Genomic DNA, 15,751 nt, shown 5'->3' on the forward strand with positions numbered 1-15,751 from the left:
GGGTAGCCATGAGCGTGGCCCAATAACAAAATTAAAAACTTACTTAAAACATTATGCAATTTTTTTGTATTTTATTTTTGGAACTCAATTGAACATTGACATTTGTTGATGTTGTTGTATGACAACAAAATGTTGGATGTGTCAGAAAGAAGCTTTCTCAGTGTCCTCTTATCAAACAGAGTGTCCAAATTCTCTTGTTTTTATTTAAAATTTGGCATTCTGTTTATGTTGCAATTCATATATTGCTTTGTTAAATTCAGGCCTGGCTGCGATTACTGTCTTGTGAACTTTAAAACTTTGGGTAGTTCTCATTGCAAAATGCTACATCAAAGCCAAGAGTCTTGTAAGTTTAAAGAAGAGCTTCAGGGATAAGTTAGACACTGTGCCTGTTCATGCTGATTTCCACTGTGCTCATAGTTGTATGAACCTAGCATTCAAACAGCCTCAGGGGTGGCTGTAGTGGTACACACACCTTTGATCCCGGCACTTGGGAGGCAGAGGCAAGTGGATCTCTGTCAGTTTTAGGCCAGCCTGGTCTACATAGACAGTTCAGGCTAGCCAGGGCAATGTAGAGACCATGCCTCAAAAGAATAAGCAAACAAATGAATCAGACTCAGGGCTCAGAGGGTAGAGGCGTGCGTCCTGCAAGCATTCAGATCCCCAGAACCCGTGTAAACCCAGATGTGGCAGCCTGTGTCTACAATCCCATTGCTCCTGTAAGATGGGAGGTGGAGACAGGGGAATCTCCAGACCCTCAAGGGCTGGCTCGCCTGGCCTGTGCAGTGTTGAACAGCAAAACGGAGACTCTGTCTCAAGCAAGATGGAAGGCAAAGACCAGCATCCCAGGTTGTCCTGTGTTCTCCACTCATGTTCCATGGCAAAGCTTGCACGGGTATGCAAGCACACCAGCACACATGCACATGCAGCATGTACACACACACACACACACACACACACACACACCCCAGAGTGGGCAGAGAAAAGTGTCTTTGGGTAAACAGATACTTGTTTAATCCTACATGGGAAATAAATAGCCTTGGATTGAATGAACTTTATGTATGTATGTATGTATGTATGTATGTATGTATGTATGTATTACTTTGAGACAGGAAAAGTGTGGTCTTGTTACTGAATTTCTCTTAATGCGACTGTGTTTTATTTTCATGGTATTTAAAAAATTAACTGAAGCTATCATATGATTATGCCGTCAGGAAATGTTGAAGGGAATATACATGGTGGAATGGTGCCATTTGGCAGATGGTTATTTCACAGCTGTCATGTTTGTGGCAACAGTGTATGACGTCTGCTCTGTATGTTCAAGAGTGAAGTGTTTTCACAGACACTTTGCTGAACCATAGAGATTTTCAGTTACTCAACCCAGCTATGAAAGTGTATCTGTTAACTGGTCCACCTCCGTATTCCTACCTTCTTCCCACGCTGCTCCAGCTTCTGGGAACCATTATGCTAACCACTCCTGGAGGATGGATTGAGGTATATTCCAGTTTACAGGGACCCTGTGAGTCTTGACCCAACAAGGACATAGTTGGAGAACAAAGCTGGCTTAACTTTTAACTATGAAATAGAGCCATGCTACTCACTGCTATTTCTAAGAGGCAAGGACAGCCACTGGGCCCCAGGGAGGGGCAGGGGCGAGGCCCTCATTGACTACTTTTAGCAGCTGCAGGTGCCGCTGTCTGTCTGTCTTCTGGCTTGGCCAGGCCTGGCTGTTTGCTGCTGGTTTCATGAGGGCAGTGTCTAGGGATCTCGTCAACAAGCAGAGGCAGGCCGTTACTCTGAGCGATTTTGCAGGCAGCTTTGAGCAGGCAGGAAGTCTGCCAGGGACAGTGCTGCTACACATGGCAGGGAAGTGGTGCAGAGGGAGGGCACAGCATGCTCCGAGCTGGGCAGAGCAGCTCGTGGCAGCTAGGGGCATGCCTGAGGCTTAGACAGCCTCCCCATTGCCCTTCTTCTTCCTCCAGCCTTGGCATTCGAGGTAGCTGCTATACAAGTTGACTCTTCACGTCAACTAGACCAGTCACTCTAGCTTCTGATGCCCGTTGCCAGTTGGCACGGAGTGTAAAAATCTGTTGAAGCTTGTTAGGATGCCTTTGTGGCTCTGAGAAAGTAGATTTCGGATTCTAGAGAGTTTGGCTGTTTGAGTTTGCGGTTCTGTGCTCTGGACGAACTGGCAGAGCTTTGCAGAGCTTGAAACTTGAAATTTCATGCCGAGTTCAGTCCATTCTGAAGGCACGCGTGGGGTGTGCTCTCCTGAGTGACGGGTGCAAAGGTTCGGTCCTGTGAGGATGGCTTTGTTCTGTATCGAGTCCCATCGCAGAAGCCGGTCAGAACTTCTACCCCGGTACCTCCAAGGCGTCAAAACCACAGAAGGCTGTTTGTCCTGTTAGTGCAAGGAGGGCTAACACCAAGTAAGCTCTGTGCCAGGTTCTTTAGGACATGATTCACCTTCTGGTGAGGATGGGGGCAGGCAAGCCTGATGGCCTACAGTGTAGTCCTTCCTCGATTTGGCCCTTTCTGTGGATGTGTGGTCATTGCAAACTGGATGTTCCCAGAGGCTTTCTGGTTAGTACAAAAATAGAATGGAATTTTAATGATGAGGTGATGATGATATATTTTCATTGAATATCTACTAGTTTTAGCTATAATCCTCATCCTTCAGCACACGCTGTGTGTGTGTGTGTGTGTGTGTGTGTGTGTGTGTGTGTGTGTGTGTGTGTGTGTGTGTGTGCAGGCTGAGGTCAACACCAGATTGTCTGCCTCCATCTTTTTATCCTAAGTTTTTGAAGTAGGGTCTCCCTGAACCTGAGGTTTACTGATTGGCAAGGCTGGCCAGCCAGTACATTCTGGGGTTCACTGATTGGCATGGCTGGCCATCCAGTACATCTAAGGATCCTCCTGTCTCTACATCCCCAGTGCAGGGTTACAGGCTTATGCCACCATGCCCAGCTCTTTACATGGATGCAGGGCATCCAAACTCAGTCTTCATGCAGCAGGTACTTTACCCTCTGTGCCATCTCCCCAGGTGCAGCAAATAACCTTTTAAACTCAACCAATCACATATCTTCTTTGTTGTTTACAAAAGGTATGATTGTAAAAAAAAAAAAATACAGCTCTTACCTCAAAGGGTATAAGAGATATTTTATTCTGGAGCCAAATATGAGTGGACTGTGCTCCAGGAACACAAATTTACGTTACTCCAAATTCCATGTTCTAATGAGGTAACAATTTTATGAAGTCTCATAGTCATAACTAGAGCACTTTGAAAACACAGTTGTGGAATCCTCTGAGGGCAGGTTACACAGCAAAGCCGGAATCTCTGCTCCAAGCCTCAGCTGCTGTCTGGTGATGCTCTCGGCTTTTGGGTTGGTGAACGTTAGGGATCTGTTGATAGTCACCGGATGTTAGGTTACTTCCAGAGGCTGGCAGCAAATGGCTGTACAAGAGGCCAAGAGAGCCAAGACAACCTAGCTCTGGACCTATAGCATTCCACCCCCTCCACAACCATGGGAGCTCCAATCAGCCAATAAGTAGGGGTGTGGCTTCTTTCCTTTAGTTCACAAAGGAAATTGAGACGTGGTACCTAGAACTTCATGACTGTGGTGCTTTAGTGAGAAGCCTGTGGTAGGAATGTGTGAGCCATAGTTTCTGATGCTCATAGGTCACTGTCCTTTTGGTGGCTATAGGCCACTGTAGACTGAGGGGCCTGGCTATCGTCTTTACTTTCTTGTTTTGAGAAATTGGTTTTCAGATAGCAGAGACTTTTTGAAGTGGCAAGAGGTTGGCTTGCCTGCTTCCCCTCCTAGTTAGTGGTGGGTGGAATAGAAAAACCACAGCGTCCCTGCAGCAACAGTGATCGAGGAGACCATCCCACAACGTCAGGTGTAAGATTGTTCATTCTAACGTCATCTCTGAGGCTCTATGTGGAATAACCTTTGACTTCATGTTATAGTTTGGCTGTCGGGGTTGTGACTAACAGGGAAGCTGAATTGAAGTGAAGAACTTGAGCTGTTCATGAGCTGGAGATTGTGTACGTGTGAGTTGTCTGAAGTGTCAAGTCCAAGATCTGGGAGTCAGGAGATGGTCTGGGGTGGGAGGAATCTAATGAGTCTCTATAATTGTCTCTTTAGCCGCAAAATGGAGTGGTCACCTGTATTTTCATTCTTCCAGGTTTCTGGTTGGAACTGTGGAGACACCAGAGGTCACAATACTTTGAAAACTAAGCAGGCAGTTCTTGGGCTAGGTGGTATGATGGTCCTCTGAGTTAGAAGTTGGCCTGGTGTTGTTAGGCTATGTGCGCTAGTTGTTTTTTCCTTCTTTTTCCAGTTATCTTAACGTACTGTTATGGATTATAAGTTGTCCTGTGAGTTTGTAAAAGCCAGAATACACACACACAGACCACACACACACACACTTTTTTTTTTTTTTTTTTTAGCTTTCTTTAGCTAATTTCCTTGAGCTATTATGATGTCTGGTAATGTATGTACAAAATGTAATACTTGCTGAATATCAGTAGATGCACAATGGAACAGAGCCCAGGACTCTTGTGAATGTATGTGTATGTGGTATGCAGTGAAACAGCCAGGCTCCCTTGATGCAGGGAAGGGATTCCACAGTGGTACTGGCTGCCATGGGAAAGATCCTGTGTTGACTGGGTGTTCTGTTGGTTGTAGATGGTTCTGTTTCTTACAGATGGTTCATCTGCAAACGTAGTCACTCCTGCCTAGAATTGAAGATGTATTGGGAACTATCCAGAAGGATTAGAATGTTTGGAACACACAAAACCCAGTGAAACATGAATGGCTGTTCTCTTTCTTACTACAGATATTCTTCTAAAATCAAAATGTTAGTCTTCTAAAACAGAGCTGTGGTCTTTTCCAGAAGCAGTAATTCTAAGGGTGACATTTTATTTCATTTGTGAAGTGTGGTATTAATTCTCTAGCTTATTGGTTTGCTCATCTGCTAAGAGACCTATTCCATTAAGACAATCTTTTTATGTATAATTTTTCCCCCTTGTGGCTGGTGGTGGGTGTAGCTTTAGTGGAAGAGTGAGTGCTTGTGGAGCAGGAGGTTCCCTTTCCAGCACCACAGAAACTGGTGGTGTGTGCCCCCAATCCTGGCACTAGAGAGCTTGCGGGCAGGAGGGACAGAAGCTTACAGGCATCATCTGCTGCGTTCAAGTCTAGCCTGGGCAACATGAGACCCTTTTTGTTCCTGTAAATACATGTTTTGCATTCTTACTGCTGATTAAAGCTGTTGGCACACTTTGTCTGCTCATAGCATGTTGGTGTAGTGCTATTCGTGTAAGTACTTACAAAGTCATGTTTCATTCACATTTACACATGTTCAGACCACTGTTTATTCGGTGCAGTTAATTAATTAGTAGGCTTAATGGATTTTATTATGTCGTGAAATGTAGGTCTCCAAAGGAAAAAGATCTGCATTAACTTTCTGTTCCAAATAAAGTTTCCTTTGTTGAACTGTTTTACTACAGGGGAGGAACATCGTTTGTTGTTCCTGTGATGTGTGGAGGCTGGTCAGAGAGATGTCTTGAAGCTCCTGGACAGATTGACAGGAACAGGAGGGGACCTGGGAAGGGAGAGGGAAGGGAAGAAATAGCGTCACGTGAACATCTCACAGTGCTGTCAGTGACTGATGACAGGTGTCATTTTGCTGTACATGGCTATGTGAGTGGCAAAGGGAGTTCTCTTGGGGTCCCTGCCATTGATCTGGAAGGTTGAGGACTTTGAGATACTCAGGATAAACATGTGTTCTGTGGTCCCAGGTCCACTGATGAATTTTTTAATTTTTAAATCATTTGGCCGTCAGAGCACCCCGGTGTCTTTGGATACTCCTGTCCCAGCTGGGAAACTTGTTCAGTTGGCAGCCTCAGATGTCCTCTCCCAGTCCCTACTGGTGCTGGAGAAACCTGCAATAGCAGGTACCAGGAACGCCTCTGGTAGAGTTTTCATGGTCCTTCCCTCCTCGGCACTAGGACCAGGCACTCCTGACCAGCGCTCTGCTGTGTCTTCTCTCTTCTGCAGTCATCCAGCACGACCCCACTCTCTGCTCCTCAGGGTGCTTCTGGGTTCCTGGGCTCAGGGAGCTGAGTGAGGAGACTGAGACCTGTGGTCCGCACCCCCCTTTGCTCCTGTCTCTGACTCTTGGTTTCCTTGATCCCCTGAAAGAAGGGAATGGTTTCCACACAGCTGTGCCCCAGGAAGCACTTTTATTCCAGGTTCAGAGACCCTGCCAGCTAAACAGTCATCTGTAACCTCTGTGAAAAGGACAGTTCGGGTGGATCTTAGTCCCTCCTCTCCCTGTGTGAGATCTCCTCAGACAGCTGCCAAGCTCATCACCGCCACCTCCCTGCTCACAGCCCTCCTCCTCTTCCCCTTGATCTAGAGCGGCAGCAGAGAAGAGGTTGTGTTCTCTCATGAGTTAAAATTGACACTAAATAACGCAATGTATTGAAATACAATATGTAAACTCTTCCCCAGGAAGGAGGAGCTCATCTGTGTCTAGACAGCTGAATGATTAGAACTTCCTGGTTGTGGAGCGTTAAGCTGTTGCCTATCCAGGGGCCAAACTACGTTGAGCTCTCTTTAGTCATTTTAACAGCCGTTCACTGAGCATATCCCTGTGTCCGACCTCACATCCTTCTAACTATCAGATAAAACCTTTGAAATGTATTCTTAGCATTCCGCTAGTTCCCACCAAGCCCAAAGCTAAGAATGTCACCTGATAGTATCTGAGACCTATAGATTTCTTCACCTTGCTACAATCCACCTATCAATTGTCCCAACAACACAGTTGTAAATGAATTATGATCTGCTGGAGGTAAGGAATAAAAACTGCTTCCAGCAGTGATATTTGGGGCAACACGAACCCATGTCCCTGGGCCATGGTCACTCAGATTTGGCTCAGAAGAAGTATCGTCTACTTTTTTTAAGCCAAGAGCTGCGTTTCATACAGTTTTATGAGTTGGTTAAGGATTAACAAAATACAGAAGAGTTCATGCCAGTCGAGTGGGACCCACAGCCTTTAGGTTTGGCTCAGAGCTTTATCTTGCCTGTCTCCTCTTCATCGTGATCCTGCTTAGTGCATCGTCGTTGTGCGCATCTCTGTGTCTCTGACTTCTGCGACCCTTCTCCGAGGTGGCTCTTGTGTTCTAGTTCCTGGATGTGTGCTGTGCTGCTTAGCTGTCTGTCTTAGACGCTTGCACAGCTGCAGCAGAGATACTGAGAACATGGTATTTATAAGCAGCATGCTTTTCTCTTCTCACTTCTGAAGGCTAGAAGGGTAAGCCCCAGGCTCCAGGTCTGGGGAGGGTATGTCTGTTTTAGATGGTGACTTCCTGCTATATCTCTACCTGGCAGAAGGAAGAGGACCAGCAGGCTTAACTAGTTCCCTTTGGCCTCTTTACAAGGCACTCACCTACTCCTAGAAGACCCTCCTCCTGAGAGGCACTTACTGCAGCTGTATAACTATTGGTTAGGTGTCCATGCTCCTGTGAGCAACCTTAATGAACCCCCCTCCAAAAAAAAAAGATACATTAAAGTGGAGGGGGCTGGGTGGGAAGAGGAGGGGGATCAGGAGGAAGGGCAGTAAGAGGAGGATAGGGCAAAGGAGGGTGGATTCTGATCACAACACCTTACACACAGGTATGAAAATGTCATTATGAAGCCTGTCTGAGTGACTTTTCTACTGCTGTGATGAAGCACCATGACCAAGACAACTTATGGAAGGAAGGATTTATTTTGGGTTTACACTTCCAGGGTTAGAGTCCATGACGGTAGGTAGAACAGAAGTAACAGGTGGCAGGTGGCTGGAGCAGCAGCTGAGAGCTCACATCTGGAACCACAAACCACAAGTAGAGAGAAATGACTGGGATTGGTTCAAGTCTTTTGGAACATCACAGCCCACCGCCAGTGACATACTGCCTCGTTTCTTAATCTTTCCCAAACAGTATCACCAACTGGGGACCAAGTATTCACATAGCTGAGACTTTGAGGGACATCTTCCTCAAACCACCACAGAACCTGTTGTTATTAATAGTTAATATGTGCCAATAAAAACCAAATGGAAAAAAGAAAGGTGGTGCTGGTAAATGTTTTCTCCCTGTCTCTCTGTCTGTCTCCGTCTCTCTTTTTAAACATTGTTGCTTTTTGGAATTATATTTCAACCAGAATCTTAGAGGGTGCACAAACATTCAGACCATAGCTTTGTGGTTGTACCAGCCAGTGGAAGGGCAAACCTTGACGGCAGCATTGCCTAAGTGCCTGGGAAAGCTTTTAGCTTTGGATGGTTTCGAGCTCAGACCCAGGCAAGTCTGCTTGCCTGACCACATAATCAACTTTGGCGTCTGTTGAAAAGCAAAAGACAATTCATGTTTGAGGAGCCTTTGACTTTGTGGACTTATAGCTCAACCACACAAACAAAACACTCCGTGGAAGGAATTCTTGGCGGCGTATCGATGTCTCCTGCTCTTTCCCATCTCTGTGCTCTGCTCTCTTCCCTGCCCTCCGTGCTTCTGTGATTAGATCTTGATATTCTAGCTGGCATTTGGAACATAGACATCAGAATCAGGGCAACAGGAGGCTGCTTTCAAACCTTTGAACGACTAAAGGAACTCGTTTCCAGAAATTTAAAATGACTTCCATTTCCTCGTGTGCTTCAGTTTTCTGTAAAAGCCCTGGCTTGCAGAGTCACTTTCCTAGGCAATCCGTGTCTTGTTTATATTGTGGCTTGCTCTGGAATAATGAAGAGTGGAGGCGCTGCTAAGCTGACGGGGACCAAATGCACATAACAAGTGTTTGGGTCAAAGACGCCATTTTTCCATTTATTCACCTACCTACCCTCAAAGCCTTTACAGACAGTGAGCTCCTAATTCCGGCACGCAGTCTTCATGCTGGGACTGCGGCAGTGGCGAGGGTTGCTCACCTCACCTCCTAGCCCACAGTTTGTCTATTCAGCAGGTTAATTTTTGTTTGTTTGCTTGTGATTTGCAATCAAGGTGGCCATTTGTTATTTTGTGTCCCATCCTTTTGTATGCATCGATTGGAAATGAACATTTTATTTTGATCATTTCCTCACCTTGTGGGTGAGGGAACATTCCCACCCTAGGGTTGTGGACATGGCTGAACAGAAATGCTTGATGTAGACTGCTAGTCACCCTGCTCACAGCTTAGAGGGGAGGGGCCTATGCTGTGCTGGGCTCCTGAGGACACTGTGAGCAAGCAGGTGTGGGAGGCAGCCTTGGTAGCCTTTAGAGGTCAGGGTGGCCCCAGGTTTTTGCAAGGGTGTGACTGGCCTGTTTGAACATTTCTGTGGCACAGCAGGGGGACTGGTGAACCTTAGATGCTGCTTCCTTCTGGGGCAGGTGGGAGCTGCTCTGATCAGGTAGGTTCCTGTCTGGTTCTGGGACCTTATCTGCAGGGATCTAGTGCAGAGAGGTCCTTGCTTTAAGACCTTGAGATCCCCCTGACTTCCCCAAGTATGTAGGCAACATGCAGAACTAGGCCTTTGCTTCAGGCCTTCTGCCGTATGTTTGAATTAAAACAATGGTTTGTGTTCATTTAACACTGTAGAGAATGGCTCTTACCTACCATTTTGAAGGTAGGGAACTGCTTAAGAAGCCAACATGCACAGATATTTGCAATTTCAGATCATATAGGTGTCATGGAGATGTCAGGCTAATCATGAGCCAGGCAGAGTCCATCTGGGCTCTTGAAATGTCTCCCCTGGGGCAGAGGTCAGAGGACATGCTGCTGGTTGACTACCATCCCAGTGGCCTGATGGGGGTGGGATGGCCTTTGGAGGCAGCTCCCCATTGTGTCTGCCTGCTCTCCCTGGATCACTAAGCATTGGGGTCCTGTCTGGGTTTTCCCATGGAGGATTCATCCTTCCAGCTGCGGGCTGCTTTTCTTCATAAGGTTTTAACTCTGGTTATGGGTAAAAGGAAGAAAACATGCCCCAACACAGACCTCAGTGTTTTAAATATTGATCTCTAGTTAATACTGTGCACACCGAGCGAATGAGGGCCAAAGTGCATGTCGCCTGTAATTTTCTTTGTAAGTTGGACTAATGGGTGGAAAGAGGGCCTGATGGATAAATTTGTGATAAAGCAGTTATAACAGAGTATGGAGTATAGCGTGTAAATAAATAGTAGGTGGCTGTATTCGCTGCAGAGTGCGTTGACTTTCTCTATGCTCAGGCTGTTGTCTGGTACTAGGAGAAAGTGTTTCAGAGTACACGGGGTGTGTTCCATTAGTGAGTAAAGCTGACATTAGGAGGGAGTTGGAAGCCGGTGAGTGTAACTTGTATCAGGACTGCTGAAGCCATTGTTTTTCCTTCTTTGTATGGATTGCAGATTTTTGGTGTGAAAAACGTTACGTTGATAGTTTAAAACCCTAGCTTTATGTTTGTTTTTCTTGCAAGAGATAGGTCAGTAGTGTCAGGAGTCCTGGGGAGATGATAGGACTTTCAACCCACTGCTTGTCTAAAACTAACAAACAAAAAATAAATTAAAAAACAGAAAAAGGAAAAAGCTACACTAAGTGGATGAAATTTAACCTTAGTTAGTAGTGAATTTATACTTAGGTGTTTGATTTGGCAAATTTTAGCAGGTAGAATGCATCAGTCTTTCAGCATAAGGTATTTTTTGATCTTGTTTTTTTTTTTTTTTTTTTTTTTTTTTTTTTTTTTTTTTTTTGGTTTTTCGAGACAGGGTTTCTCTGTGTAGCTTTGCGCCTTTCCTGGGACTCACTTGGTAGCCCAGGCTGGCCTCGAACTCACAGAGATCCGCCTGCCTCTGCCTCCCGAGTGCTGGGATTAAAGGCGTGCGCCACCACCGCCCGGCGATCTTGTTTTTAATTATAAACAAAAGAAAGACAAATTATCTCATGGATGGTGCAAAAATTCTGTATTCTACATTCTGTCTCCTCTAGTGTTTGTATTTTATATTTTATTTTATGAGTCTAGGTGTTTTGCCTGTGTGCATGTCACATCCATGGTGTGGTGCCTGCAGAGGCCAGGAAAGAGATCTGGAGTTATAGTTGTGAGCTACCATGTATGTGCTGGGAACTGAACCCAGGTCCTCTGCAGGAGCAAGTGCTCTTAACCACTGAGTCCTTTCTCCAGCCTGTTCATATTTTCTGTAAAGGAGAAAAAGGAAAAGGTTTTGGAGGAGGAGGAAGAGGGGGAGGGAGGAGAAGGAGGAGACAGCAGTAAATTATACATCTACTCCATGGTGATCTACTCCAAGACCCGAGTGGCTGCTGTCAATCTCAGACTGTGCCTAAACTAAAATGAACTAGTATTGTAGGTATGTAAGATGGCACAGTCATCCCTCAGTACCCCCAAGGATTGGTTCCAGGATCTTAGATTACAAAAATCTGCAAGCATCCAAAGTTCTTTCATAAAATGACAGTGTCTGCATAGAGCCTAAAACCAGGCAGTCCACAGCACTGTGTATGCGGTAGGGCATTGTGACTGTGGGTTCTACATCCACACATCCTGCTAATCATGGGTAGAGAACAATGAAAAACATAGCTTTATACTAAACATGCGCAGACTATTTCCTCATCAATATTTCTCAAACAACGTAGTGCAACCACTGTTTACTTAGCGTTGGGTTGGGTAAGGGACAGTAAGTAATCGAGATGTGACTTCCTGCGTATGGGAGGACCTGCCCAGGCTCTGTGCAGACACTGTCATTTTGTGAAAGAACTTTGGACGCTTGCAGATTTTGTAATCTAAGATCCTGGAGCCAATCCTTGGGGGTACTGAGGGATGACTGTACCCTCTTACATACCTACAATACTAGTTCGTTTTAGCTTAGGCACAGTCTGAGATTGACAGCAAGAAGTGAAACAAGGTAAATGATTGCAGCAGCGTAGTTTTCCCAAGTATAGAGAAAAAGTGGGCTCTCTCTCATGGTGCCGAGGACTTTGGTAATAATTCTTTTAATAGTTAGTGTTAGTTTTTTTCTCTTGTTTGCACAGCTTTCCTGTGCGGTGATTCTCCTGTAGGATACACGAGGAGCTTGGCATGGGAGGTGTGCATGCCATGTTTTATTAGAAGTTAGGAAAGTGCACTGAAAAAGTGAGTTTTCTCTCCATTTGTGTATACCAACTTGTCTCCCAGCAGTTTTACCAGTTCAGTAGTCAGAAATATCACTGTTTCATCTTTCTTTAGCCTTGGAGGAGTCTCACCATTTTCTTATGTTTATGTTCATTGTCTTTTTGTTTCCTTTCCGATTTTTTTCTCTTTCCTTTACTTAAAAAGAAAAAGATTTGTTTTTATTTTTACTTAATGTATGTGTCTCCCTAGTGCTGGGATTAAAGGCATACAACACCATACCTCCCTTCCTTCTTGTAACTGTATTATTTTTCTATTAGTCATGTCAAACGGAAATATATTTGCATTGAAATCCTAGACAACTGGTAGAAAAGAAAATATTATTCATGCTGCTCTCCCATTTTCAATTTAATCTTAAAGTGGAAGACTGTTTTCAGAAGTGACAGCATTGAACTTTCAGAGTTTGTAGTAACCAGGGTGATCCTGGGGGCCTGGGCAGGTTCAGTTCCAGTGTGGATTTCGGGAATGGCTGGGCAGTCATCCTGCACTTGATCCTGAGTGGGGTTTTTGAACTCTGGTTTACAGTCTACTGGTGGAGAGGCCAGTGTTTCAGTTTGGTAGTGCAGCTTCTTGCTGTCAGCTGATGGAGGCGCTTTCCTTGTTAGACTTTGTGGTTCAGAACCCCACATTGTAGAGTCACTCTTGTTTCTTGTATTGGGCAAGAAAAGAGGGAGCGATCCAAGGAGTGTGTGGGAGGCTGGTCCCAGAGGAACTGAGGTCCCTGCTGTGCCTGGTGCTGATGTCATAGGGGTGGCACCAAGTCCTCTTCTGGCCTGCTGCCTCTGTCCCATGGCCTTCAGTGATGCTCTTCAGCTGAGTGATGCTTCAGCTGGCAGCAGCTGTGGGCTTGTCAGAGCTGGTCACCCATTTGTCAAAAGGCTCAGCGTGTATCTTAGAGGAAGATGTGAATTTTATGTTCATTTCAAAAGAAAACCCAGGTAGTCAAGAGAGCGTTCAAAGGATGAAGGAGTTGTATAGCACACCTCTGCCTCCCACCCTCCACTGTGCTCCTTCCGAGCCCAAGGCAGAAAACAGAGGTGGACACTGTTGCAGGCTTCAGCATACCACTGTGAAGGCTCTTGGTGGCTGACTCACGGTGGGTCTTTTTCCCAGATTGCAGGTTTCAGCAGCAGTGTGGAAAGTGTCCTTTAATGTCCAAAGTTTGAGATGGGAAACACCCTCTGCCTTTCATTTTCCAGGGGAAGGTCACTGTGATTCATTTCAGCAGCAGCTTTTCTTGAGTGCTGGCCATGCAACATTCTTTTTTTTCTTGTGGTCATCACTTATTAATTCTGAGTCCTGCAGACCCCAGCCTTGGGATCCTGTTTGTGCTCCTGGGCTCTCTGGATTCGGTAAGCTTATCCCTTGTTTTCCTCTCTTGCAACTATTTGCCACTTCATGGCCTATTTGCTTTTCTTGTGGTTTCACTTAAAAATAAAGATTTAGGCAGAAATGTGTGGCGTGCTGAGAACACTGGGAGTTGTAGGTCTTGCTGTCCAACTATTAAGTAGTCTTTGAGCTTCAGCCTGTGTGTTGTGAAATGTCCTCCAGAGTCTTCGCAGTCTCTTTCAGTTCAGTGATTTTAATGACAGTTGATTATCCTTTTATAGCCCCGTGATGGCTAGTTCCTTGTCATTTTGACACAGGCTAGAGTCACTTGGAAAGAGGAAACCTCAATTGAGAAAATGTCCCTACCAGATTGACCTGTCAGCAAGCCTGTAGCACTATTTCCTAATTAATAGTTGATGTGGGAGGACCCAGCCCTTGTCATAGGTGGTCCTGGGGTGTCTAAGAAAGCAGTCTGAGCAAGTCAGTAAAGGAGCAAGCCAGTAAGCAGCATTGTCCCATGACTTCTTCTCCATTTCCTGCCCTGCGTGACGTATCTGGATGATGGACTACAACCTGCAAAATGAAATAAACCCTTCCCAATTGCTTTTGGTAATGGTGTTTTTGCATAGCAATAGAAACCCTAAGATGGGCCCCAAAAGTGTAAAGAGCCTGAATTTGCTAGCACACATATCTGGAGGTTTTGTGATGCTTTCAGGTGGTCACGGAACAAAGAACTATAAAGTATTTAGTCCTCTGTACCTGCTTAGCCCTGGCCTCAGTCACTGCTGGAGCAGGAAGTTCATCTGGGGCAGTTGTCTAGGGCTGGATCTAGGGTAATAGATGGGCATTCAGGTCTACGATCAAACTTTTGCACAAGAGCACATAAGAGTTGGTTGAAGTTTATGGCGGACTTGAGGATCTCACACTGACGTGGACTGTATTTGCCTGTGTTTCTTTATTGCCATTAAAATCCAAACTTGCCTAGTAGGAGAGTTCCTAAGAGACTATCAGGCGTGATTTTGTATTTTGACTTTTGTCTGAATTAAAATGGCCATGACAAAATTAGAGCAGAGAAACAGTTCAAAGGTCAGTGAGATGGTTGACCAGGTAATGACACTTGCTGTGTGACTGTATGCATTTGTTCCCTGTCACTCAGGTAAAGGTGGAAGGAGAGAACTGTTGCCATGGAGGCTGTCCTTTGGCCTCCACAGGCACATCATGCCACACATGCACACCCACCCTCATATACACATCCATGATGATGATGATGATGATGATACAATTAAATAAAGGATTTAAAAAGAGCCCAGAGCATATCCTTTAGCTGATTGTAGCCGTGATCCAGTGCCATGCACACATTTGAGCGTGGCAGGTTTCTTTATTGCGTGGGGACTGCCTATGGGAATTTATAGTCACAGAATCTTGGAGTTTGGGGAACTTCATTATGTAATTTATGCTAATAGAGGTGTATAGCCAGATCAAGTTCCCCACCCTTTTGGCAGCAGGCCACTTCTTTTTAATTGAGACACAAGTTAAAATAAGCATGTCTTTAAAACTCAAAGCTGGATTTATTTTAAAAATAGCTTCGAGAACATCGTTTATTAGGTCTCAGCTACCATTCTTGCTACAAGTGAACCAAAGACATTTCTTGGTGGTGATAGAGATAGTTGTGGCTCTGTGCTTGTGTGTTCCTCAAGGCTGCTGGAATCCTCACGGCGCTTCATCTGTATCCATCTGAGAGGCCAGCGATTGTCCAGTGCGGCCTCTGGCTTTGCCTTCATTTTCAAGTTTTGGTTCTCTCTCCTGACTTGGAGATTATTAAACCAACGGTCCCGTGTTTTGCAGGTTTGCAGCTGTACAAGACAGCGTGCAGTTAGCAGTTCTTTGCAGTCTCCAGACAAGCAGTTGGTTGATGATTGGGGAAGAGAGTTTCGGCTATGCACTGCATGCTTTTGCATCAGGACCCTCACTGCTTCTTCTCTTCTTTTACTTACTGCTGGAACTGATCTGATAAGAACTAAGATATGTATCAGGTCTGGACTGCACTTAGGCAGTGAGTTGAGACATGTCCTGTGCTAGTTCTTTCTAAAGTGAACTCAAAGGCGAAGCCATCTGAGCTTGGGACTTTCAGTGTGGGAAAGTTTCTGATTATGAATGTGCACTGAGAAACATAAGGATGATCCAGACTTTGCATATTATCTCGGTTATGGTAATTTGTATTTTCATTGGACTTGGTCCACCTAATCTAAGTTGTCAAATTCATCTG

The 15,751-nt window shown here is 45.2% G+C and overlaps 1 protein-coding gene across 26 annotated transcripts in view; it reads left to right on the plus strand.

Moving 5' to 3' along the window:
- The window catches only part of Pard3 (par-3 family cell polarity regulator), a 552,281-nt gene that overhangs the window by 55,795 nt on the left and 480,735 nt on the right, over positions 1-15,751 (plus strand). For 3 of the 26 annotated variants that reach the window (XM_042277888.2, XM_076572355.1, XM_076572363.1), the window contains exon 1: positions 13,011-13,508. The exons of the other annotated variants lie outside the window; for them this stretch is intronic. In XM_042277888.2, coding sequence (XP_042133822.1) covers positions 13,407-13,508 — 102 coding nt within the window. In that variant the 5' untranslated portion in view covers positions 13,011-13,406. Of the gene's footprint in view, positions 1-13,010; positions 13,509-15,751 lie in introns of those variants that run through there. 26 annotated transcript variants of the gene reach the window in all.

Source organism: Peromyscus maniculatus, chromosome 5, assembly GCF_049852395.1.
Source record: "Peromyscus maniculatus bairdii isolate BWxNUB_F1_BW_parent chromosome 5, HU_Pman_BW_mat_3.1, whole genome shotgun sequence".
Classification (NCBI taxonomy): Eukaryota; Metazoa; Chordata; class Mammalia; order Rodentia; family Cricetidae; genus Peromyscus; species Peromyscus maniculatus.